General features: G+C 46.3%; 1 protein-coding gene and 1 long non-coding RNA gene across 19 annotated transcripts; one reads left to right on the top strand and one right to left on the bottom strand.

Annotated features, from left to right (window-relative positions):
* The first annotated feature begins 133 nt into the window (after window positions 1–133).
* On the top strand, window positions 134–7172 carry WDR13 (WD repeat domain 13). 18 transcript variants are annotated; one of them, XM_086389043.1, is made up of 10 exons: window positions 134–251; window positions 681–760; window positions 1455–1661; window positions 2413–2522; window positions 2641–2771; window positions 3357–3664; window positions 4355–4535; window positions 4867–5008; window positions 6361–6479; window positions 6902–7172. In XM_086389043.1, exons 1-10 carry the CDS (start codon window positions 149–151, stop codon window positions 7084–7086), a joined length of 1566 nt encoding a protein of 521 aa, XP_086245169.1. In that variant the 5' UTR covers window positions 134–148; the 3' UTR covers window positions 7087–7172. The 18 variants fall into 18 exon arrangements, with proteins under 18 accessions (XP_086245169.1, XP_086245184.1, XP_086245172.1 ...); XM_086389046.1 differs by having other exon boundaries at window positions 216–251; window positions 1421–1661; XM_086389052.1 differs by having other exon boundaries at window positions 216–251; window positions 1058–1661.
* Window positions 7173–17582: 10410 nt separating this feature from the next.
* Window positions 17583–22359, bottom strand: LOC147340433 (uncharacterized). Its single transcript, XR_015159567.1, has 3 exons — window positions 22263–22359; window positions 19401–19496; window positions 17583–18364 (listed from the first exon to the last, which is right to left on the bottom strand). It is a non-coding gene; the product is annotated as an uncharacterized LOC147340433 (long non-coding RNA).
* Between the last annotated feature and the right edge of the window lie 3311 nt (window positions 22360–25670).

Below are 25670 nucleotides of genomic sequence, written 5' to 3'. Positions count from 1 at the left end.
GATTTTTAGTGGGTAATTCGCATACTTGCCCCGTCCCGGTCCTCCCTGGACGTTGTTCTTGTGTACCTAAATGCCATTAGGGACTGGGGGTGAATAGACCTTAAAAGGGCGGAGCCTCCATCCTTGTGCCAAAAGTGCCTCTTCCTTAATGCGCCTGCGTGGTTTCTCCCACGCCCTGGGGAGGATTCCTATCGACTTGCTCCGTGCTCGGCGGCTCTTCCTGGCAGCAGGCAGCCATCTTACTGGAGCCTGTGAGAGAGAGAGAGAGAGGAGAGAAGGGTGACACTGGTTTCAGGGCCGCCCCGGGAGCCTCAAGAGCGGGAGGCAGCCCCGGAGGTGGTCCCTGATCCCGGGTCCTGCTCTTGGACCCGGGAAGGGAATGCGTGGGGTGGGAGGGGGCAAGATGGTTGGGGAGTGCCGACAAGGATTACTAGGTGGGGGAGGGGCGTTGCTATGGTGATCGGGAAGGGCGGGGTCAGATCTGAATCGCCGCTATGAGTCACCCGGGCGCTGCCTGGGAAGGGCAGGACTGGGGTGGTGACCATGCTAACAGCCGGGTGGGATTTCGCGACATCGTGGACTGGAGGGACTTTGTGTCTATGGCAACGATCGCCTGGCAGAAGGGGCAGAACTAGATCTCTTCACTTGAGACGCTGACATTCCAGGCCCTTGTCCTGCAGGCTCCCGCGGGCGGACACGCCGGAAGAGGAGGCCAGGGAATGGCCGCGGTGTGGCAGCAGGTCTTAGCAGTAGACGCGAGGTGAGGGGTGGGGTCGGAGTTCGTGGGAGCGGAAGTTATTGTGGTGCATGCGCAGTGGCAATAAATGAGGCTGGGCAGAGGACTTGCCTTTTGCGGCTGAGTGGGCTTGCCGGAGGTGAGCATGTGCAGTAGTAGCGTGCGGGGCTTGAGAGAATGACTGGCCAGAGAGGGTCGTTAAAGAGCATGCTAGGAGAATGCAGTCACATGTGGGCATGCGCAAAGCGTCTGGTATTAGAACCTTGGGAGGGGGTGCTAGAGCCCAGGCTAGTGACATCCTGTTCCCACTTTTGCCTCCAGACTTCTTTTACCACCATCATTTCCCCAGCCTGACCCAGTCGCCATCCCATACTGACCCCCACCATTCCCCACACTAACTCCCACACCATGTCAGATTGGCCCCTACCATTGTCTACATTGACTCAGTCACCCCATACCACTTCCAGCAAAATTGCAGACTGCCTCCATTGTACCCACACGGACCTTCTTGCCATGCCCATTACTTTTGTGGACTCACCCTCATTACAGCACGAGAGAGACCCCCATCACCACTTCTGACCACTTGCCATCCTTACACACACCTCATTCTCCTTCCCTATCCCTTGAGTTGATTGACTCCCTCTGTCCTGTGCCTGCTGCCCGCCTTGCCTCCTGCCATCGCAGGTACAACGCGTACCGCACACCAACGTTTCCACAGTTTCGGACGCAATATATCCGACGGCGCAGCCAGCTACTGCGAGAGAATGCCAAAGCTGGGCACCCTCCAGCGTTGCGTCGGCAGTACCTGAGGCTGCGTGGGCAGCTGCTGGGCCAGCGTTACGGGCCCCTCTCTGAGCCAGGCAGTGCTCGTGCCTATAGCAACAGCATCGTCCGCAGCAGCCGCACTACCCTTGACCGCATGGAGGTGAGCTCCTCCCCATGCACCTGCTGTGTTTACTACCTGCCTCCATATTTATTCATTCAACAGACTTGTCAAGCACCTGCTATGTGCCAGGCACTGTTTTAGGCTCTTAGGATGAGCAGAAGGCAAAAAGAGATAATGTATGATATAAATCAACAAATACAAATAAGGTAAATAGGTTGATTAACAGGCAATAAATGAAATAAATAGGTCAATAAACGTAGCAAACCAGATAAATGAATAACTACCATGGCTTGTAGTGAGGAGTGCTAACATGGGAAAATAAAGCGGACTTGGGGAATGAAACGGGACTGGTGTGGGGGACAGAAAAAAGCTGTTTCTAATGGAGATGATCAGGGAAGGCCTTTCTGAGGTGACAATTGAGCTGAGACTTGAATGAGGCAAGAGACTAAATCAAGTGGTTTTCTGGTGGAAAAGTGTTCATTCTTTGTTCAAAGAACATTTGTTGAATATCTTCTGAGCCGGGCAAGAGCAAGGGAACTAATGCAGAGGCCACCACAGTAGTGCCAGCAGTGGTGGCTGTGGAAGGGGTGAGAAGGAATCTGGTTCTGGCATATGGGGTCTTAGTTCTCCAACCAGGTATTGAACCCATGCCCTCACAGTGGAAGTGTGGTCTTAACCACTGAACCCCCAGGAAGTTCCCATGGTTCTGGATATATTTTGAAGACTCTAGACCTTATAGGTTCTTGAGGGCTGTTTGCAAGGTCTGCCCACTCTGACCCTCTGTTGCCAGGACTTTGAAGATGATCCTCGGGCCTTGGGGGCCCGTGGGCACCGCCGCTCCGTCAGCCGAGGCTCCTACCAACTGCAAGCACAGATGAACCGTGCTGTCTACGAGGACAGGTATGCACCAGGGGCACCTGAAAGAAGAGGTTTGTGAGGAGGGGAGGGGCCCCGGGACAACGAAAGGCCACCCGCTAGTACCTCCCTTCTCTTACCCCTCACTCCTATTGGGGCCTAGGCCCCCAGGCAGCGTGGTGCCCACCTCAGCGGCAGAAGCAAGTCGAGCCATGGCTGGGGACACATCGCTGAGCGAGAACTATGCCTTTGCAGGCATGTACCATGTTTTCGACCAGCACGTGGATGAGGCAGGTGAGCCAGTGGATGGCGGGTCCCATCACCATGCATTTGCCCAAACTGACAGCAACCCAGTGCCTCCTTTTCTGGAATGCAGAGTCTTGGGCCCATCTCTGGTGGGGCAGTTCCCATACATCAAATTTTTCGCAAACCTAAAAGCAAAGTGATCTGCAAAGCCTTGGTTACTTTATCTACCATAAAAGGACTGAACAGCTTAAAAGAGCACTTGGCTTCTGGGGTTGTGAGTCACTTGAAGGAGCTTAAAGTCTCTGCTGCAGAGAAATCCTCTTGCAAAGGGCAGAGTGGGTTTTGCAAACTGCCAAGACCTTGGTAATTAGAAAGTGCTAACTGAGATGTGAAAGCCATTTCACACTACAGAAGTCATTTACAGTCCATAAGGTACCTGCCAAGATTTAGGGAGTTTTTGGCAGAGGGCCTTCCAGGTTCCAACTCTCTTTCTCAGCCAAGGAAAGCCCTTTTCTGAGGCCACTGTGCCTGGTGCAGTGGTTCCTGGCCCCCAGCTCAGAGGTCAGAAGCTTCCATAAATGAAAGCACTCGGTGAGCATGCTGACTCTCCCAAATGGTTCCTTGGCCTTGCAGTCCCCAGGGTGCGCTTCGCCAATGATGACCGGCATCGCCTGGCCTGTTGCTCACTTGATGGCAGCATCTCACTGTGCCAGCTGGTACCTGCCCCGCCCACTGTGCTCCGAGTGCTGCGGGGCCACACGCGCGGGGTCTCTGACTTTGCCTGGTCTCTCTCCAATGACATCCTTGTGTCCACCTCCCTTGATGCCACCATGCGCATCTGGGCCTCTGAGGATGGCCGCTGCATCCGGGAGATCCCTGACCCTGACGGCGCCGAACTGCTCTGCTGCACCTTCCAGCCGGTCAACAACAACCTTACTGTGGTCAGGCTCCAGGGCGCCCCCTCACCAAGGGAGGGATGCCAAGCCGGGAGGGCGTATCTCAGGGAATGGGGATAAGGAGTCCCCTCTAGTCCATCACCTCCACCCTCCTTTGGCCAGATTCAGAGGGAAACAAGGCAGGACTGTGGTCTCAGTTCTTGGACTGGGGTGGGCTCACTGTGGGGATGGGGCAGTCTGTGGCTAGGGTCATGGCCCCATCAGCAGTAGTCCTGCCATTTGCCAACTGCGGGGGTTGCTGGCTGGGGAGCAGGGTTACTGGTTGGAAACCTTGTCTCAGTGGCAGCTTTTTGGTGGTCTGACCTGGATGGAGAGTCAGAGGGCAGGGGAAGGAAATGAAAAGTCTGGCCCAGCCCTGAGCAGGGAGTAGGGGGAGTTGGCCCCATGAGCCTGTGCTCTGGGATCCTTTCAGCTGCAGCAGCAGCTGCCATCCTAGAATAGTCGAAGACTCCAAGAAGGACCAGGCAGTTCCCTTTAGTTCTGGGAGCAGCTGCCTGTTCTGGTCAAATTGCAAGAGGGACCAGCTGGGGAGGATTACCAGCCTGGGTCACCTTGCAGCCTACCGACCCACCCTCCTATAATAAGAGGGCACAGGGATCAGCCAATCCCATCAACTGCAGCCTCAAGGAAGGACTAGCTGGGAGCAGGGTGATGGTGCATGGGTCTTACCCACAGGTGGGGAATGCCAAGCACAATGTGCACGTCATGAACATCTCCACGGGCAAGAAAGTGAAGGGTGGTTCCAGCAAGCTGACGGGCCGCGTCCTTGCTCTGTCCTTTGATGCCCCTGGCCGGCTGCTCTGGGCGGGTGATGACCGCGGCAGTGTTTTCTCCTTCCTCTTTGACATGGCCACAGGTAGGCAGGCACCCGGGCTTTTCCTGGTGGCTCAGTGGAAAAGAATCCGCCTGCAGTGCAGGAGCTGCAGGAGACGCAGGTTCCATACTTGGGTTGGGAAAATCCCCTGGAGGAGGGCATGGCAACCCACTCTAGTATTCTTGCCTGGAGAATCCCATGGACAGAGGAGCCTGGCAGGATCAGCCCATAGGGTCGCAAAGAGTTGGACACAGCTGAAGCAACTTAGCATGCACAGGCAGGCCCCTGGCCTGCATCCGGGTGCTTGTACTCCCACCCTCCCCGTGCACAGCCCTAGCCCTCACCTCTGCCTCCTCTCTCTCTGCTGCCACAGGGAAGCTGACCAAAGCCAAGCGACTGGTGGTACATGAGGGCAGCCCTGTGACCAGCATCTCTGCCCGCTCCTGGGTCAGCCGTGAGGCCCGGGACCCCTCACTACTCATCAACGCTTGCCTCAACAAGCTGCTCCTCTACAGGTGAGTCTCCTTTCTGTGCCACCTAGAGGTGGGGAGCCTGTTCCCTCTATTAGACTGGCATGAGAGCCTTCTGTTCCCAGCAGACTGAGCCGTGGAGGGTGGAGATTAACTTCCTAGAGGGTGGAGGTCTGGTCTCCTAATATGATAACAGCAACGTCAATAGGAGCAGTAATGCAAAAGGAGAAGTAATAGTAATAGCAGTAGTTACCATGTTCATAGCAATTAGTGGGGCTAGGCTGTGTTCAAAGCACCTTATACATATCACCTCATTTAATCCTCGCAAAAATCCTATGTGGTGGGTGCTATTTTCACGTCTATTTTATAGATGAGCAAACTGAGCTGTAAAATGTTTTAGAGCCCCCTTAGAGCTTCCCAGGTGACGCTAGTGGTAAAGAACCCACCTGCTAGTACAGGAGATGTAAGAAACATTGGTTCGATCCCTGGGTTGAGAAGACCCCCCCTGGAGGAGGGCCTGGCAACCCACTCCAGTATTCTTGCCTGGAGAATCCGAGGGACGGCAGAGCCTAGTGGGCTGCCGTCTATGGGGTCGCACAGAGTCGGACACGACTGAAGTGACTTAGCAGCAGCAGCAGCAGCAGAGCTTCCCAGGTGACACTAGTGGTAAAGAACCCACCTGCTAGTACAGGAGATGTAAGAAACATTGGTTCGATCCCTGAGTTGGGAAGACCCCCCTGGAGGAGGGCCTGGCAACCCACTCCAGTATTCCTTCCTGGAGAATCCTACAGACAGAGGAGCCTGGCAGGCTACCGTTCATGGGGTCGCAAAGAGTTGGACACGACTGAAGTGACTTAGCATGCCTTTAGAGCTGTGGCCTGCTTTCTTTCCTTCCTTTTTTTTTTTTTTCTTTTTGAAGCAGGGAGTTTTACTATCTCCACACAATTATGTCACCTAAATGCAATTCTCAGCCTGGGCTGCATCCAGAAAGCTTTCCTTACCAAACTGCCATGGAAATGCCCCAGACTTCCTGGAGTAGCTCGGGTTCATTCCTTTGAATGGCCATGCAGTGTTCCACAGTGCAGGGGTCCTATAGTTTGGTCAACCATTTCCTCTCTTTGTGCATGTCCTAATTCCAGGATATCTTAGGGATCCTTAGAGAAAGGAACTAGTGAATTAAACAGCAGAGGTTCCCCACATATATCAACAGATACAGCTTCCAAACAGCCACTATTGCACTCTAGCCTATGCTTTATATGTTTATGCAGTGGTCTCAAAACTGGATTTCATGAACCTTGAAAGGAGCTTGGGTGTGGGGATGGGGACACAGGCTAGCCCATCATTTGTCTCCCCCGGGGCTGATGCTGCCCCCCAACCCACTCTTCTCCTCCTCTCAGGGTGGTGGACAATGAGGGGACCCTGCAGCTGAAGAGAAGCTTCCCCATTGAGCAGAGCTCACACCCTGTGCGCAGCATCTTCTGCCCTCTCATGTCCTTCCGCCAGGGGGCCTGTGTGGGTGAGTCCCATGGGGTTGGGGTGTTGGGGTGGCCAGGGAGGAGCGGGGACCAGGGGTGGTGCTGTTCTGGCTCAAATATCAGGATACCCTAATTCCCTGACTTCCTGGGCTTCAAAAACTCCCGGCAACCTCACACTTTGAACACAGACCCCCAAACAGCCCAGAAACCTCATAGCCTGAGACACAGACCCCTCCTCATCCCCACCAACAAAGAACGCAGAGACCTCACACTCTGGACACAGAACCAACACAGTTAGGTGACCTCCCATCTAGGGCTGGTACACCCCAGGGCCCCTAGCCTGCGGACCTCACACCTTGGACATAAATCCGTCAACACCTCAGACGCCTCAGAGACTCCACACACAGGGCATCCCACTGCCTTCTGCGACACCTCCTGATGGTCTCTCCTCTCATCTGGGCAGTGACTGGCAGTGAGGACATGTGCGTGCATTTCTTTGACGTGGAGCGGGCAGCCAAGGCCGCCGTCAACAAGCTACAGGGCCACAGTGCACCCGTGCTGGATGTCAGCTTTAACTGTGATGAGAGCCTGCTGGCTTCGAGTGACGCTAGTGGCATGGTTATCGTCTGGAGGCGGGAGCAGAAGTAGACTTCCAGCCTTGCTACTGTTCACCTTCCCACCCACCTCCTGCCCCAGTCTTGTATTTGTAAATAAAGTTCCTGTGGTTGTGCCGATGGTTGGCTTCCAGTTCTGCAGGGGGCGAGATGGGGGATAGGGCAGCTTTAGGACCCAAGATAGGATGAGGTTCACCTCCTCGTTCATGCCTTCGTACATTGATTCATTCATTCGTTCGACAACCATTTATGAACATCTCCCATGTCAAAGGCACTACTTCATGTGTTTTACACAGTGATGCATTGGACAGACATTATCAAGCACCTACTGTATGCCAGTAACTGTTCTAGGCACTGAGGGTACAGCTGTGACCTAAACTGACAAAAATCGCTGCCCTTGTGAGGCTTACGTTCTAGTGGATTCAGGTAGATAATAGACAAAAATATATAATGGGTCAGCTAAAGTTGAGTGTTGTGAGGAGAAAGGATAGGGGATAGAATTGCAAGAGGGTGGGGAGGATTAGGCTCTTTTGGGTATCATGATCACAGATGTTCCTGACCATGTAAAACTTATTTTTTATGTATTTTGTAAAATAATTTTATTTATTTTTGGCTGTGCTGGGTCTTCGTTGCTGTGTGGGCTTTTCTCTAGTTGCAGTGAGCAGACTTCTCATTGAGGTGGTTTCTCTTGTGGCACAGGCTTCAGTATTTGTAGTACGTGGGCTCAGTAGTTGTGGCTCCTGGGCTGTAGAGCACTGGATCAATAGTTGTGGCCCATGGGCTTAGTTGCTCTCTGGCATGTGGGATCTTCCTGGACCAGGGATTGAACCAGTGTCTCCTGCATTGGCAGGCAGATTCTTGACCCCTGAGCCACCAGGGAAACCTTTATTTTTTTAGATTTTATATTATATTGGAGTACAGTTGATATACAATGTTGTGTTAGTTTCAGGTGTACAGCAGAGTGATTCAATTATATATATATACATGTATCTATTCTTTTTCAGATTCTTTTTCCATAAGGTTGTGACAGAATGTTGAGCAAAGTTCCCTGTGCTGTACAGGAGGTCTTTGTTGGTTATCTGTTTTGTGTATAGTAGTATATGTATGTTAATTTCAAACTCCTAATTTATTAATATTCCTTCTTCCCACCTTTTCTTTTGGTAACCATAAGTTTGTTTTCCAAGCCTGAGTCTGTTTCTATTTTGTAAATAAATTCATTTTTTTTTAGATCCTGCAAATAAGAGATATCGTATGATATTTATCTTTCTCTGACTTCACTTAGCGTGATAATCTCTAGCTCCATCCGTGTTGCTATAGATGGCATTATTTCATTCTTTTTTATGGTTGAGTAGTATTCCATTGTATATGTGTATCACATCTTTTTTGAAAAGATTTCTTTTCTTTTTTGGCTATGGGGGTCTTCATTGCTGCAGGCTGGCTTTCTTTAGTTGGAGCGAGTGGGGGTTACTCTTTGTTGTGGTGTGCAGGCTTCTCGTTGTGGTGGCTTCTGTCTTGTTGCAGAGCATGGGCTCTAGGTACCTGGGCTTCTGTAATTGCAGCATGTGAGCTCAGTAATTGCAGCTCATGGGCTCTAGAGTGTAGACTTGGTAGTTGTGGCATAAGGGCTCAGTTGCTCTGTGGCATGTAGGATCTTCCCCGAGCAGGGACTGAACTGGTGTCTCTGCATTACAGGGTGAACTGTTAACCACTGGACCACCAGGGAAACTCTGTGTATCACATCTTTATCCATTCCTCTGTTGATGGACATTTATATTGCTTCTATGTCTTGGCTATTGTAAATAGTGCTACAATGAACACTGCTGTGCATGTATCTCTTCAAATTATGTTTTTCTCGGGACATGTGCCCAGGAGTGGGATTGCTGGACCATATGGCAGCTCTATTTTTAGTTTTTTAAGGAACCTCCTTACTGTTCTGCATAGTGGTTGTACCAAATTACATTCCCACCAACAGTGTAGGGGGCTTTCCCTTTTTTGCCACATCCTCTCCACCATTTATTGTTTGTAGAATTTTGATAATAGCCATTCTGACCAGTGAGGTGATATCTCATTGTAGTTTTGATTTGCATTTCACTAATAATTAGTGATAATCAGCATCTTTTCTTGTGCTTTTTTGGCCATCTATATATTTTTTGGGGAAATGTCTATTTAGATATTTGTTGGGGTCCTTTAATGGACCAGAACCTGGTGGTCTGGAGTTGACGATAAGAAAGTGAAAGAGAGAGCCGGAGGGAGGGGGAGAGAGAGAGAGAGAGAGAGAGAGAGAAAGACACGGGAAACCAAGCTCTGATGGAGCAAAGGTATTTTATTAGCAGAAATGCAGGCTTATATATCTTTAGTAAGATGATTACTCAGCTATTACACAGGATGAAATTTTATGAATAGCCACAATATGGATAGTCTAATACATACAAGGTCACTGACGCTGAAGAGTCACTGAAGGGAGTTACTGAAAGGAATCCAAGCAGATAGCATTTCCCATGATCTCAGTCCTGAGAGCTGCATGCAGCTCTGCTCGTTCCCTGAATAGGAACTGATAAGGAACAGAGGATTTATGAGAAACAGCACGTAGGAATCCTCCTGTTAAACATTCCCTGACAGAGCTGCTCATTTTCGCCTGTTTGTTTCTTGTTTGGCTGCACCACACAGTAGGCTAGATCTTAGTTCTCTAACCAGGGATTGAACCCATGCTCCCTGCAAGGTAAGTGTGGAACCACTGGACCCCCAGGGAAATCCCAAGGGTTGTTTGTTTTTTTGATATTGAGCCACATGAACTGTTTGTATATTTTGGAGATGAATCCCTTGTTGATTGCATCATTTGCAAATATTTTCTCCCATTCTGTGGGAGAAAATTGTCTTTTTTGTTTTGTTTATGATTTCCTTTGCTATGCAAAAAGCCTTTAAGTTTAATTAGGTCCCATTTGTTTATTTTCATTACTCTAGGAGGTGAATCCAAAAAGATATTGCTGCAATTCATGTCAAAGAGTGTTTTGCCAATGTTTTCCTTTAAGAGTTTTATAGTATCTGGTCTTCCATTTAGGTTTATAATCCATTTTTAATTTATTTTTGTATATGGTTTCAGAGGATGTTCTAATTTCATTCTTTTACATGTAGCTGGCCAGTTTTCCCAGCAGCACTTATTGAAGAGACTGTCTTTCCTCCATTGTATATTCTTGCCTCCTTTGTCATGGATTAATTGACCATAGGCATGTAAGTTTATTTCTGGACTTTCTATCCGTTTCCTTTTATCTATATTTCTGGTTTTTTTGCGCCAGTACCATAATGTTTTGATTACTGTAGCTTTGTAGTATAGTTTGAAGTCAGGAGCCTAATTCAACTCCATTTTTCTTTCTTAAGATTGCTTTGGCTATCTGGGGGTCTCTGTGTGTGCTCAGTTGCTTCAGTTGTGTCCAACTCTTTGCAGCCCTATGGACTGTAGCCCTCCAGGCTTTTCTGTCCATGGGATTCTCCAGGCAAGAATACTGCCTTCCTCCAGGAGATCTTACCGACCAAGGGATTGAACCCTCATCTCCTGCGTCTCCTGCATTGCAGGTGGATTCTTTACCCACTGAGTCACCTGGAAAGCCTGGAGTCTCTGACAGTGTGAAATTTATACAAATACCTGAATGAAGTGAGAGAGCCACTGTGTGTGAGGGAGAAGAATATTATAGGTTTAGAAAAGGCAGTGCAAATGCACCAAGGCTGGAGTGTGCCAGAAGGACCATCATAGAGGCCAGTATAGCTGGATCAAGGTTTGGTAGGAGATTAGGTTGGACAGGTCCAATGCTGGAGGGCTTTAGGAGCCACTGTGAGGACTTGAACTTTTTTTTTCTGAGTGAGGGGTGAGTTCCCAGAAGATTTTGAGCACAGTAGAGGAATGATCTGACTTCATTATGAGAGGATCCCTCTAGGCACTGTGAAGAAAACAGACTGAGGCAGGGGAGCGGGAGCAGGGGGCCAATCAGGAGACCCTGCATTAGTTGAGGGAAGCAGTGATGGGGTGGTGGCAGCAGAGGGCCTAAGGGAGGGAATATTGGCTTCTACCACGGAGCTTTCATCCTATTAGTCTGCAGGACTCCGCCTGCTCCTCAGAGGGGCTGAGGTTCCTAGGCTCCCCCCACCTTTGGGGCAGCCACTCTGTGAGCCCCACACCTGTTGGTGCATTGGTTGTTTTCTGCAAGTAGGGAGCAGAGGTGTTGAGAACGCCAAGGCAGTGCACAGCAACCATGGACCCCAAGGCTGAGGTGATGGTTCCTGTTGTGGGAGAAGGGGGATGAGGAATCTCTCTCCACCTCAGAGAAACCCCAGGCCACCCCCACCTCCTCCAAAGCCCACCCAGGGCCCAAATTCAGGGCCTGGAATAGCTCAGAGACCACAGAGTAATGTTCAGTATTTGAGAGGAGCCCTGAGTGTATTCTTGGCCTTGAAAATTCCATGGAGTTTGGCAGGCAGGCTACAGTCACAAAGAGTTGGACATGACTGAGCTACTGAGCACTGAATGAGGAGAGAAACTTTGGGGTATAGGCAGGGAGACAGATAACCCAAATCCCTTATCAATGACCTGAGTCACCCAGAAAATGTCAAAGTTCCATAATATCAAGGAGGCTCTTGCTCCAGTTGCTCTGTTCCCTCTAGCTTCATAGGCTGCTGGCTCCAGATGCATCAACGGGAAGTGTAGCTACCACCTCAGACGCAGTCCACAGAGTCACAGAGACCCCAGCCTGGCCCAACATAGTTGAGCTGCTGAACTAATACCAGCAGTCCTGTTGATGGAGGAAAGTAACCTCTTGTTCATCCAAGCCACTGTTACCGGACAGTGTGGTTACTTGCAGCCAGAAGCATTTGTACCTGGTAGTTCCATCTGACAGACCTTAAGGTAAATGGTGATGAGATAGTGGTGATAGTCCAGAGAGCTGGACTGTTCACAGAATCAGTCATTTGCTAGAAGGATTCTCAGTCTCACATATGGTTGTATGCATGGCTTTGATTTTTACAGCAAAAAGATACAGCGTACAATCAGCAAAGGGAAATGGCACACAGGGGTCAAGTCCAGAGGAGACGAGGCACAAGCCCCAAGGTATCTTTCAGCAAAGCCTCACAGGACACCCTTAATTCCCTCAGGTATGACAGCACATGTGAAACATTATCAACCAGGGAAGCATCCATGGTTTCTACTGGGGGCTGGTCACATAGGTACCCTCTTGCCTAGCACATACCCAACTTCCAGACTCCCTGAAAGAATGCAGCTATTTAGCATAAACCGCAGTGCTTGGGTGAACAGTTCAGGCACATCACGTCACTCTTATCAGTTAAAAGAGTGGTGGAAATTTCCCAGAAGTTTCCAGATTCCAGCCAAGGACCCTCATTGAAGCAGGCTTTTCCAGGCCTGCTGCTAGCTGTTTCCTGCCATAGTATGGAGCACCAAAAAGATGCTCAGATTTAACTAAGATTAGTCAACCTCAACATCATTTGGGGGAACCTCATTTTCCGCTAACACCTTTCTTTCTTCACATTTTTCATGTTCTTTATTGCATCTGGATTCAAGATGACTGATCATGGATGTTGTTATACATGACTTGGGGGATTTTCTCCTTGCGAAATTCTGAAGTAACAGAGTTGACATTCTGTTTTAAATTGATCTTCATGATTTTCTTGACTTACAATCTAAGGAGAAATTAAAGAACAAATAATAAAAAATAAACTTAGTCAAACCTGGGCCTCTGTTAATTTGTCCATCATCACTGTGCCTCTGATTTGACATCAGATCTGGAACTCAACCACGCCACCATCAGTACCCCTCTGGTCTTATTTGGAAATGAAATTCTGCCGACTGTTCTTTGGTCCAAACTTGAATGTAGCCCTCTAGTTAATATCCCACCATCCCTTGCTTTCTGCTCTGACTGGGCCTTTTTGAACTCTAGAATCATCAAGGCATTTCTGGTATGACCTCAAATTCAGACTCTGCTGGCTCTCATGGCATCAAGACCATCTTTCATACCACATGAGAATTTCTTAACTAATCCAACATGATAGGCTTCACATTCAACCAAAACCCAGAGCTTTTGTTAGTTATTCTACTGCTGCCCTGGCCTCTATAAACTATTCGACCATCATCAGCCTTCTGGTCTGACTGTGAGTAGAGAATTCTGTTAGCTATTCGAACATGAATTCCTCTGATCTAATTTTGTACTGTTTTAAGATGCCAGCCTCTCTGGTTTGACCTCCTCTATTAACAGTTCCACCATCAGTGCCCTTCTGGTCTACCTTAACAAAGTCTCTGTTAAGTATTCTACCATCACCACTCCTCTGACATGACCTGAACCTACACCTTCATATTCTAACTGAAAGGCCCTTCTGGTATCAAATCAAATCCAGATGTCTTATTAATTCTTCATCTAAGACTCCTACCTTGGTTGTACCTGGGCTTCTTTTGAACTATTCAACCTTCAACCTCTCTGATCTGACTTTGGACCCAGGCCACTTTAACACAAGTCACAATGCTCTGTTAGTCTGACCTCAGACACGGTCCACTATTAACTTCTGTAACAGTGTCCTGGTCTGTTCTCAAAACAGGGCCTGTTTTATCGTCATCCCATCTTCAATGTCATCCTGCTTCCTAATCAAAGCTTTTCTACTATCCTTGCTCTCCCATCTATCTAATGTTTACTCTTCCAGATTCAATGATCTACTGTCTTAACTATCCAACACAGCCATTTAAATCCCTCCACACCAGGCCTATCCTCAAACCTCTGTTACATGTGCCACCATTAACTCCCCTCTGACTTGACCTCAAACCTGATCTTCTGATGACTGCCCTGTGAGTCTATCATTGAACTGGTACAGTTATTTCTTCCAACATCAGTGTTCCTGGAATCTGAATTCAAACCCCAGGCTCTATGAACTATTTTAGAATTCCCCTCTTGACTGACCTCAAACCCAGATATTTATTCAGTTGTCTCCATCTCTGTTTCTCTGGACTGACCCTAAACCAAGGCCTCTGTTAACTGTTATGGCCTATCTAGTCTGAATTCAAGCATTTGCTAACTAGTCTAACATCAACACCACTCTGTCTATATAATCAAAACAGAATGATTGTTAGCTAATTAAAAAAAAATCCTAGCTTCTCTTATCTGACCCTAAATCTGGGTCTCTTTATTCCCCCATCAGTGGTTTTTCTGGTCTATTATTACTGAACCCTGTGTGTTAACTCTTCTACCATCAACACTCCTCTTATCTGACTTTGAACCGCAGTCCCTGTTACTTCTTCCACTGTCAATTCCCCTCTGGTGGTGTTGCCTTCCACTGGGGCCTCTGATAAGGAAACTACTGTTACTGACCCTCTGGCCTGACCTTAAACATGGTTAGTCATTTTACCATCAACACTCTTGTTTTAGAGCACAGACCCTGGCATGCAACTAGTCTATCACCCATGCCCTGTTTTCTGACCTTGAACCTGGATCACTGTTATGTCTTTCACCATCTGTGCCCCTTTGGTAAAACTTCAAACCAGGACTTATGGTAGATACTCTAGCATTAGCGGCCTTCTTGTCTGAATTCAAATATTGGGGATAAAAACTACTGAACTTATAAGGACTTCAAAGTGGTTACTACTGGTGAAATACAGGCTACAATCAGATATAATGGGGTGGGAGATTGCAATGTGCACCAAACTGTTCACAGAGCTAAATGTAGATTCTAGTGAAGTCACAGGCTGGAATATGGACACTCCCATCATGCATACCTGACTGTGTGTGAGCCAAGGAGTCTCCATAGCATAGTCTTTATGAACACAAGTGTCCAAACTCCAGTCTGTAGACCCCCAAAGTGTCGACACTCCAGTCTGTGTGACTGCAGGAGGTCCCTACCTCAGGATATATGTACCCAGGAGTGTCCACATCTAGCCTTTGTGACCTGAGCATGTCAATACCCTAGTCTTTATGACTCCAGAAGTGTTCATACCACAGTCTGTGTTATACAGGAGTGTCTGTGCATGGTCTGTCTAACCTGTTTCTAAATTACTCTGTGTGTGACTCATGGGACTCCGCATCCCAGCTGTTACCCCAGATGTGTCTGTACTCAGTCTGTGTGACTCGGAACATTCAAACTCATGGCTGTATGACCATAGGAGTGTTCACACTCCATTCACAAAGTAGAGAAATGAATAGATATCCTTCATTTCTGTTGTGGATAATTAGATAAAGGTAGATTCAACAAAGTCTTTTTTTAAAAAGACTTAGAGATAATCATAAGTTGAATTAAAAACAGGAGAGAGAAATTCCCATCACTTGAAAAACAGAAATTATTCTGTAACAAAAGATAGACCAAGAAGGAAATACCAAGAAGGCATAAAAAATACTGAAAACATAAAACAACACAGAATTAAAATTCTGAGGATAAATATTAATGGATTAAATTCCATACATTAAGTGACATGGACATGCAGATTGGGCACACAGATTGAGTAAAAATTCAAAAATCAAATAATGTCTAAATCAAAATAATTCAGAAAGATTTTTTTAAACAGCAAGTAAAAATGTATGAGAAAAGTAAAGACAGAGAAAATAGTAGTTGCAATATAAATTCAAGATAAAATTAAGGAAAACAGCATGAAGCAGTCAAAAAGGACCCTTTTTATTGATCCAGAGCATGATCAAGATTGAAAATATAGTAGTCACGAATTTTTACAGTCCATATAACAGAGCAGACCGTCAGCTAAAGAACTAGAGGACAGCCAATTGAATCCTTGCCAACTTATCCATATGGCTGGATCAACAGTCTTCATACTAGACATTTAAAAATGAAATAGGCCTGCAGTTAGGTTTAGTGGAAAATGCAGCAAAATAGAGGAAGCGGTCTACCTGTTTTCCTCACCTCTGGACTCAAAGAAGGGTACTCTCATGGCCTTGGGTGTTCTCTCTTGCAGTGAATATGAGTGGCCACAGGTATAACGTCTAACGTTCATATTAGTTCTTGACTACCCTAGGCCCATTAAAAAAAAAAAGAATACATATTTATGATTCATTTGGTTGTGTCAGTCTTAGTTGTGGCATGGGGGAATTTTTGTTATGTCATGTGGGATCTTTTATTGCAGCTTAGTTGCCCTGTGGCATATGGATGGGATCTTAGTTTTCCAACCAGGGGTTGAACCCAAGTCCCGGGTACTGCAAGGCAGATTCTCAACCACTGGACCACCAGGGAAGTCCTATTTTTTTTTAATTTTAATTGAGGTATACTTGAAATACTATATTAGTTTCAGATGTAAATATAATAAAACATTAATATTTGATACTTTATATATTGTGAAGTGATCACCATAATAAGTCTAGTAAACATCCATCACCATATATAGTTACAAGTTTTCTTTTGTGATGAGAACTTTTAAGAGTACTTTCAAATATGCAACACAGTATTAACAGTATTATTATATTACAGTATTATAGTCACCATGTGATACATTATCTCCCCTTATTTGTTTTATAACTGGAAGTTTGTACCTTTTGACTCCCTTCACCCATTTCACATTGCCCCCACCCCACCTCTGGCAACCACCAATCTGCTCTCTGTATCTATGAACATCCCCTACTCCAGGTCCATTTTCAGGTTTTATTCGAAATGAGAAGTTACTCGTGGTCAAATTCTACCTCACAACCTCGTCTGAATAAAAAAGATGTGCACTACTCTATTACTGAACCACAAGAAACCCTCAAGTTATTTAAAAACATCTTTCAATGACCATACTCTCAGACCATGATGCAATAGTGATTAGAAATTAGCACTCAGTTCTAAAAACGAAGACATCAGGGTCCTCCCACCACCCTAAATGAGGTTTGGGCTACATTCTCTGAGGCTGTTTCCTCTACCTGTCCCGGGTGATGCTCTAGTTTCCTGACAGGATTGATCTGGTCTTACTCATTCTTGCATCAGAAAGATTATTCAAGCATCAAGTATCATTGCTTTCTACTCCTCATTGTTGAGTGTGTCTTAAGCTAGAATAACCTGTTTGACACGATTCTTGAGCTACACAGCATGTTACATGTTTCAGGAGCTCTCGGAAGACTGATTTCCCAGATCCAGAAAAATGCAGTCCATCTGCTGTTCCCTTGGGCTTTTAGATTTTTTTCAATTCCCTCAGAACTGCATGGAGATGTGTTCTGAATAAAAGCCATCCCTGTGTTTTCATGCTCCATCCCACCTGCCTGCTTGTGTTGGACTGAGTTTAATACAACTCAGCACCAGTGAAATACACACCGTCATTTCCTGCACCTTTTGGTTTGCATCATGTGCCTCCAGTATTCTCAGGTGAGCTTTAAATAAATTGACTTTTTCAACTAGTTAGACATCTATATTTAGCTGATAAATGAGGTAGCTATTCTATTCACCTGCTTCCCCCAAACTGGTGTAGAACTGGAGGCAGTGTTAAGGCCCCTGGGATCACTGGGGCATTTTTTTGGGCCCTTGGAGAATAGTCAGTGTCAGAAGGTGGGTTCTCTCAAAGCAGAATTTCAGATGGAGTTTGGGGTATAACATGTTTATTAAGGATTGGTTCCTGCACAGGGAAGCAGGAGGAAGTGGGATTGGGGGAAGGGCCAGTTGATCTGTGATGAGGGCCCCACAGAGTCTGGGTGGTCCCAAAAAGGAGCTCTGGAGCCAGAGCTGCCCATCAGAATGACCCTGTTGGGAGGAAACCATGGGGATTTATGTCTGGGCCTTGATGGGCCATCAGATGTGGGCTGGCCAAGGCAGGGCTTGACCTCGGGGAGGTGGCTCTCATCACCTGAGGCCCACCCTGCAGAGCTGACAACTGCAGCCAGGGCTTCCTTGAAACGGGGTCTAGGTGGTGCAGGGAGAGGGCTGGGAAAGAAACAGGTAGCCACTGGGTGAGTGAGTGAGGACCCAAGTTTTTAACCCATGGTCCTGAGCCAGTCACCTCTCTACTCTGTGGGTCAGTTTCCTCTGGACCCAGCTGAGGGTTAGGGAGTCAGTTCATTCATTCTTTTGACATGTAGTACCTGAGCCTTCACACTGTGCAAGGCACTGCAGCAGGATTTAACAAGAAATAAAACAGATAAAACCTCTGCCCTCAGGAAAACAGCCTTCCTGGTGACCCCTAAAACCCATGCAGTGATGCAGACTCAGAGCAGAAGTCACCCTTGGCCTTGCTTTTGATGATTGTGATGCCCGGTGAGCGCCGTGGCCTCGATGCATATTCAGACAGATGGCTGGCCAGCACAGAAGAGGAGGAAATGATCGGCTGAATCCATGTGATGACAGGAAGGAGGGAGCCACTGTGCGTTCTTGAAGAGGAGAACACAGAGATAAGTGTGGCATTATAGAAAGGCTATTCCAGCGGCAGCAATAACAAAAGTGCAGAAAAAAGAAAGTTTTACCTCATATCACCCTACTTCTTGCAGGGATGAAAAGAAAAATAGACAGTCAAGGCCAGTCCATACCGCCTGCCCCGCTGGCTGTTAAATGTTTGTTTTGGGCTTATTGTAATCAAGTTATTGCCCATCGGTGGCAGCAATGATTGGGAATTTGCCTTTATGATCTGACAATTTGGGGGCCTCTGTGAATGAATGAATGGAGGTTGGGCAAGAGACCATACAGAGTATCTGGTGTGGTAGTTTGTACCTCTTGCAGCTAGCCCCTCCAAGGCCTCTCTCCTCCACATTGCCTTCATGGGATAGCCTGTACTTCTTTATATAATTGGCTGGGCTCCAGCTGAGGGAGGGAAAAGGCAATGGGTGGCAGCAGGGACAGTGGAAGCCAGCAGCAGAGAGTGTACCTAAGACAGAAGCTGCAGTCTTTTTATAAACTAACCTCAGAAATGCTACCTCATCACTTTGCCTAATTCTACCTGTTAGAAGTGACTCTGTAAATCTAGGCCACACTCAAGTGGAAGAGATGATATAAGTGCATGAGCCCCAGGAGGCAGGGGTCATGGGGGACCATCTCAGAGGCTGCCTACCACATTGCCTCTAAGGTGTTCAGGGCCACAGACAAATATTTTTGCGAGGTCTCCATCTATATGAATAGTTTGAATTAAAAATGTATTAAAATCATGGGTCCATATGTGGTATTATGATTTATTAATGAGGATTTAGAAAAAAGTGTAGAGAAGAGGTATTTTTATTAGAATATAGTTGCTTTACACTACTGTGTCAGTTTCTGCTGCACAGCAAAGTGAATCAGCCATACATATATACATAGCCCCTCTTTTAAATTTCTTTCCCATTTAGGTCACAAGGCACTGAATAGAGTTCCCTGTGCTCTATAGTAAGTTCTCAAGAAGAGATATTTAGGTATCTGTTTATTGTATAGTCAATACACCTGAATAATCCTTGTATTTCCAGTCTCCATCTCTTCCTCTTCAGGTCCAGGAGCCATCTCCTTATGTTCTTTATGTTCTTTTTTGTCAAATTGTGCCTAAAAAGGGAAAAAAAAAAAACATCCTTCACCTTCCATGTAGGGAAAAACCAAGTTTTCCACCTCCTTCTGTGTTTCTCTTTCTGATGTGTCTCCTATACTACTCACACAGAACACTCACAACACCTCTGACACAAGATGTGTAGGGTTTTTTCCCCCCACATCAAGCAATTCTCTATGACACCAGCTGGGTGTCCTATAATTTAACTCAATTCCAACACTATCTACCTGGAGAATGCATCAGATCCCAGAGGTTAAGGGCTCAGCCCCACGAGACTGCCCCTCACCCCACTTCAGATACCAATTGCAAGTAGTAGGTCCCCAGGTTACCCACAAATTCTGTCTGATTTGGTTGCAAATCAGAGGTTCCCATGACCTCCTCTTCAAGTTAGATTAATTTGCTAGAGCAACTCACAGAACTCAAGGAAATACTTACGTTTACCAGTTTATTAAAGGACATGATAAAGGATACAGATGAACAGTCAGATGAAGAGATACCTAGTGTGAGGTCTGGGAGACTCCTTAGTGCAGGAACTTCTGTCCTGTGGCACTGGGGTACATCACCCTCCTGGTATGTGGATGGTTCACCCACCAGGAAGCTCCCAGAACTTCACGCTACTGAGATTTTATGGAGGCTTCCTCACGTAGGCATGATGAATTATTAACTTCATTTCCAGCCCTCTCCCCTCTCTGGAGGATGGGAGGTGGGGCTGAAAATTTCAAGCTTCTAACTATGGTGTGGTCTTTCTGGTGACCAGCCCGCATCCAGGAGCCATCCAGACCCACCTAGAGTCACTCAATAGAATAAAAGATATTGCTAGTGCTCTGTTTCTTTTTTTATTTTTAATTGGAGGATAATTGCTTTACAATGTTGCATTGGTTTCTGCCGTACATCAACATGTATAACTATGGCTGATTGATGTTGATATACGGCTGCTAGTGCTCTTGTCATGTAGGAATTTACAAGGGGTTTACGAGCTCTGTGTCAGGAATCGGGGGCAAAAACAATATATATTTTCTATTTTCTCACAGTGCCATTACTGGCTAATTTCATCTCCTACCACAAGTAGGTAGCAACGCCATTATTACCCACAATACTGTGGCTTTTTAGAATCTGTTTGTACTGGAAAATATAGAGCGCCTGCCTCTGCAGTTTCCTAATACCATTTACTTAATGCTGGTTACATCTTACTTGGGACATCACGTCGTACATTGGGCTGCCCATAAATCCTGGCCTCCAGTGACTCCTCATACTTCTGTGTTTTGCTGATAAGACCCACAACAGCAAATCTTACACAGAGTATGTGGGGAAATGTGAACAAAAATACTTCATTTTCTGGTCATGTTAAATTTTCTGTTTGGAATTTTATATCGTAAATGTAGAACAAGAAAACTTCTAGCCATGTCTTTTCTTGAACTCTTTAAACAATAATCACTGCATTCCTAGAATGAGATCTATTGCAAACTTGACTGCACCCCTACCTTCCACACATCCCCACTAGGGGGGAGGAAAGCATGGTGCCCATGGCAGAGTGAGAAGTCTCAGCTGTAGAAAGAATGTCCATTCTTGGACTCCCCTGGAAGTCCAGTGGTTAGGACTCCACACTCTCAACACACAGGGCATGGACGGCTTCAATCTCCAGCCGGGGAACTAAGATTCCCCCATGCCACAAGGCATGGCCAAAAATAAATAAATAAAAACAATCTATAATAATAATAAATGCATATATTTCATTTTAAAATAATTGTATTCATTTATGGCCACACTGGATCTTCATTACTGGGAGCGGGCTTTCTCTAGTTGTAGCAAGTGGAGTTTACTTTCTAGTTGTGGTGTGCAGGGTTCTCATTGCAGTGGCTTCTCTTGTTCCAGAGCACAGACTCTAGAGTGCATGGGCTCAGTAGTTGTGGCACTCAGGCTTAGCTGCCCCACGGCATGTGGGCTCTTAGTTCCTGGACCAGGGATCAAACCTGTGTGAGCTGCACTGGCAGGTGGACCCTTAACCACTGGATCATCAGGGAAGTGGTTTTTTTTTTTTTTTTGAAGAATGTCCATTCTTCATCTTGCCACCCCATGGACTGTAAACCACTAGTCTCCTCTGCCCATGGAATTTTCCAGTAAGAATACTAGAGTGGGTTGCCATTTTCTTCATCTGGCAGGGCTTGAGACCCACCTAGAGGAGCATGATATCACCACATTGATGAGCCAAGAGACCTGACTGGAGTTGTGGAGCAATTGTCTTGAAAGTTCCTAGAGGGAGTGGACATGGCCCAGAGAATTGCCTGATACCTGGTGCAGAGCCTGTGGAGGAAATGATTGCCCTGGATGCTATACAAGGTAAAGGCACCTGCCACCACCTCTGTACCTTTAGGTGCTCTAGACTGGAGGCATGAAAAAGTCATGGTGAGAGCTGATACACATGCAGCTCAAGCACAAGGGCTGGCACTGAATGTTCAGGCCTGGAGCCTTGAACTTGGCCTATGAACAACACAACTGAAAGTCACCCCAAATCAGTCTGTTGCCACCATTCTGCTGTCCTAGTCTCATAAGATCCTATGAAAGAAATGCCACACTAGCCAGCAGGAGCAATCTACTCGCCAGGCCCTGTCCCCCACTCCTCCACCCTGGGACTAGCCACAGAGCTCTGGGACAGCCCCATAGGGTTACATCAGTGACGATGGCTTGTCTCTGCTCCTCTTTGTCTGTAGCCCCAGCTGGAGACTTGAAGACCAGGGCCTGAATCACCTGAAGGCTCCTTTACTCACATGAATGGACATTGATGCTGGTTGTAGCCTGGGCCTCTCCATGTGGTTGCTTTGGGCTTCCTCACAGCATGATGGCTGGGTTCCAAGGCCAAGGACTCTGAGAGAGAGGCAGGTAGAAGTTGTACCTTTGATGACCAGTTTTGGAAGTTACATAGTGTCACTTCCCCTATACCCTATTCATTGAGTCAGTCATAAAGTCCTGCCCAGGTTCAGAAAGAGAAGAAAAAGGTTCTGCTTCTTGATGGGGAGTGAGAAGGTTCTGGAAAGGCACATGGGGCCAGAAATATTGCTGCGACCATTTTTGGAAATTACATTGTTGCTGTTCAGTTGCTCCATGGACTGGAGCAGGCCAGATTCCCTTATCCTTCACTCTCTCTCAGAGTTGACTCAAACTCATGTCCATTGAGTCAGTGATGCCATCCAACCATCGCATCCTCTGTCATCCCCTTCTCCTCCTGCCTTCTATCTTTCCCAGCATCAGGCTCTTTTCTAATGAGTCGGCCCTTCACATCAGGTGGCCAAAGTATTGGAGCGTCAGCTTCAGCATCAGCCCTTCCCATGAATGTTCGGGGTTTATTTCCTTCAGGATTGGGTTGACTGGTTTGATCTCCTTGCAGTCCAAGGGACTCTCAAAAGTCTCCAATACCACAGTTCAAAAGCATCAATTGTTTGATGCTCGGCCTTCTTTATGGTCCAATTCTCATATGTATACATGAGTACTGAAAAAACCATAGTTTGACAATAAGGACCTTTGTATGTAAAGTGATGTCTCTGCTTTTTAATACACTGTGTAGGTTCGTCATAGCTTTTCTTCCAAGGAGTAAGCGTCTTTTAATTTCATGGCTGCAGTCACCATCTGCAGTGATTTTGGAGCCCAATAAAATTAAGTCTGTCACTGTTTCCATTGTTTCCCCATCTATTTGCCATGAGGTGATGGGGCTGGATGCCATGATCTTAGTTTTTTGAATGTTGAGTTTTAAGCCAGGTTTTTCACTCTCGTCTTTCACCTTCATCAAGAGGTTCTTTAGTTCCTCTTCACTTTCTGCCATAAGGGTGGTGTCATCTGCATATCTGAGGTTATTGATATTTCTCCCAGCAATCTTGATTCCAGCTTGTGCTTCATCCAGCCCAGCATTTTGCATGATGTACTCTACATATAAGTTAAATAAGCAGGGTGATAATATACAGCCTTGATATATTCCTTTCTCAATTTTGAACCAGTCCATTGTTCCATGTCCAGTTCTAACTGTTGCTTCTTGACCTGCATACAGGTTTCTCAGGAGAGAGATAAGGTGGTCTGGAGAAATCTGTATGATTTTCATAATTTTGAAAATTATAATCTACTACCTGTATAATTTCCATAATTTTGGAAATTATAATCTACCACTAACTGAATGAGAAACTTGGCAAGTTGCTTCACCTCACTAGGCCTCAGTTTCCTTATCAATTAAATGGGTATAATAATAGTGTCTATGGTGGAGGGAAAGAATCACATGCAATAATGCACATTAAGTACTTAGTCCAGTGCCCACAGTATGGCAAGTGCTCAGGGAAAATTAGAAATTATTGTCAGTAATCATTAGCATTGACCAATGAGGCATCCTGTTATAGCTGAAACAAGGTGTTGTGGGTTGAATTGTGTTCCCTTGCCCCGCCCCCCAAGTTTATTCAAGTCTTAACCTGTGAATGTGACCTTATTTGGAAATCAGTCTCTGCAGGTGTGATTAAGATGTAAGTTAAGATGAGGTCATCCTAGATTAGGGCAAGCCCTGAATACAATCACTGGCATCCTGATGAGAAGAGGCACAGAGATACACACACGGGGAGAATGCCATGTGACAATGGATACAGAAATTAGAGTGATAGGTCTGCAAGCTACGGACCACCAAGGATTGCTGGCAACCCACCAGAAGCTGGAAGAGGCAAGAAAGGACCCTCCCCTGGGGTCTTCAGGGGGCCCTGCCACCAACACCTTGATTTCAGACTTCTAACTTCCAGAACTATAAAATAACTTCTATTTTTTTTCTCTTTTTTCTTTTTTTTTTTGGCAGCACTGCATGGCTTGTGGGTCTTAGTTTCTGACCAGGAATTGAACCTGGGCCCTTGGCAGTGAAAGTATGGGTATCTAACCACTGGACAGCCAGGGAATTCCCAAAATTTCTGTTGTTTTAAGCACCCCCCACTAATGACTCAACAGACACTGGGACCCTATTCTTTTCTAGGTACTGAGAATACAGTGATGACTAAAGTAAGAATTCTGCATCTGATGAGCTGGCAGCAAAACAAGCAGTAAAGTGACAGATGTACAAGCTGGATTTAGAAAAGACAGAGGAACCAGAGATCAAACTGTCAACATCTGGTGGATCATAGAAAAAGCAAGGGAATTCCAGAAAAACATCTACTTCTGCTTCATTAACTATGCTAAAGCCTTTGACTATGTGGATCACAACAAACTGGAAAATTCTTAAAGAGCTGGGAATACCAGACCACCTTACCTGCCTCCTGCGAAACCTGTATGCACGTCAAGAAGCAACAGTTAGAACTGGACATAGAACAACAGACTGGTTTCCAACTGGGAAAGGAGTATGTCAAGGCTGTATACTGTCACTCTGGTTATTTAACTTATATGCAGAGTACATCATGCGAAACGCTGGACTGGATGAAGCACAAGCTGGAATCAAGATTGCCAGGAGAAATCTCAACAATTTCAGATATGGAGATGACACCACCCCTATGGCAGAAAGTGAAAAGGAACTAAAGAACTTCTTGATTAAAAAGCTGGCTTAAAACTCAACATTCAAAAAACTAAAATCATGGCATCCAGTCCCATCACTTCATGGCAAATAGATGGGGAAAAAGTGGAAACAGTAACAGATTTTCTTTTCTTGGGTTCCAAAATCACTGCAGATGGTGACTGCAGCCATAAAATTAAAAGATACTTGCTCCTTGAAAGGAAAGCTATGACAAACCTAGACAGCATATTAAAAAACAGAGATATCACTTTGTCGACAAAGGTTGGTATAGCCAAAGCTATGGTTTTTCCAGTAGTCATGTATGGATGTGAGAGTTGGACCATAAAGAAGGCTGAATGCTGAAGAATTAATGCTTTTGAACTGTGGTGCTGGAGATGATTCTTGAGAGTCTCTTGGAAATTAGCGAAGAGATCAAACCAGTCAATCCTAAAGGAAATTAACCCTGAATGTTCATTGGAAGGACTAATGCTGAAGCTGAAGCTCCAGTACTTTGGTCTCCTGATATAAAGAGCTGACTCACTGGAAAAGACCCTGATGCTGAGAAAGATTGAGGACAGGAGGAGAAGGAAAAGACAGAGGATGATGGTTGGATGGCATCATCGACTCAGTGGACATGAATTTGAACAAACTCTGTGAGATAGTGAAAGACAGGGAA

The sequence above is a fragment of the Bos grunniens genome, chromosome X (genome assembly GCF_055505025.1).
Source record: "Bos grunniens cultivar Pamir isolate PY7600 chromosome X, Bosgru_T2T1.0, whole genome shotgun sequence".
Classification (NCBI taxonomy): domain Eukaryota; kingdom Metazoa; phylum Chordata; class Mammalia; order Artiodactyla; family Bovidae; genus Bos; species Bos grunniens.
Note: the sequence above shows the minus strand (reverse complement) of the source record. Positions and strands in the feature narration are given on the sequence as shown.

Bases quoted from the DNA above. Each gene is read 5' to 3' on its own strand.
- WDR13 (XM_086389043.1), top strand. From the start codon at position 149: ATGCGCCTGCGTGGTTTCTCCCACGCCCTGGGGAGGATTCCTATCGAC. The intron at 4,536-4,866 runs GTAGGCAGGCAC...CTGCTGCCACAG, and splicing joins CCTCTTTGACATGGCCACAG to GGAAGCTGACCAAAGCCAAG. The intron at 6,480-6,901 runs GTGAGTCCCATG...TCATCTGGGCAG, and splicing joins CCGCCAGGGGGCCTGTGTGG to TGACTGGCAGTGAGGACATG.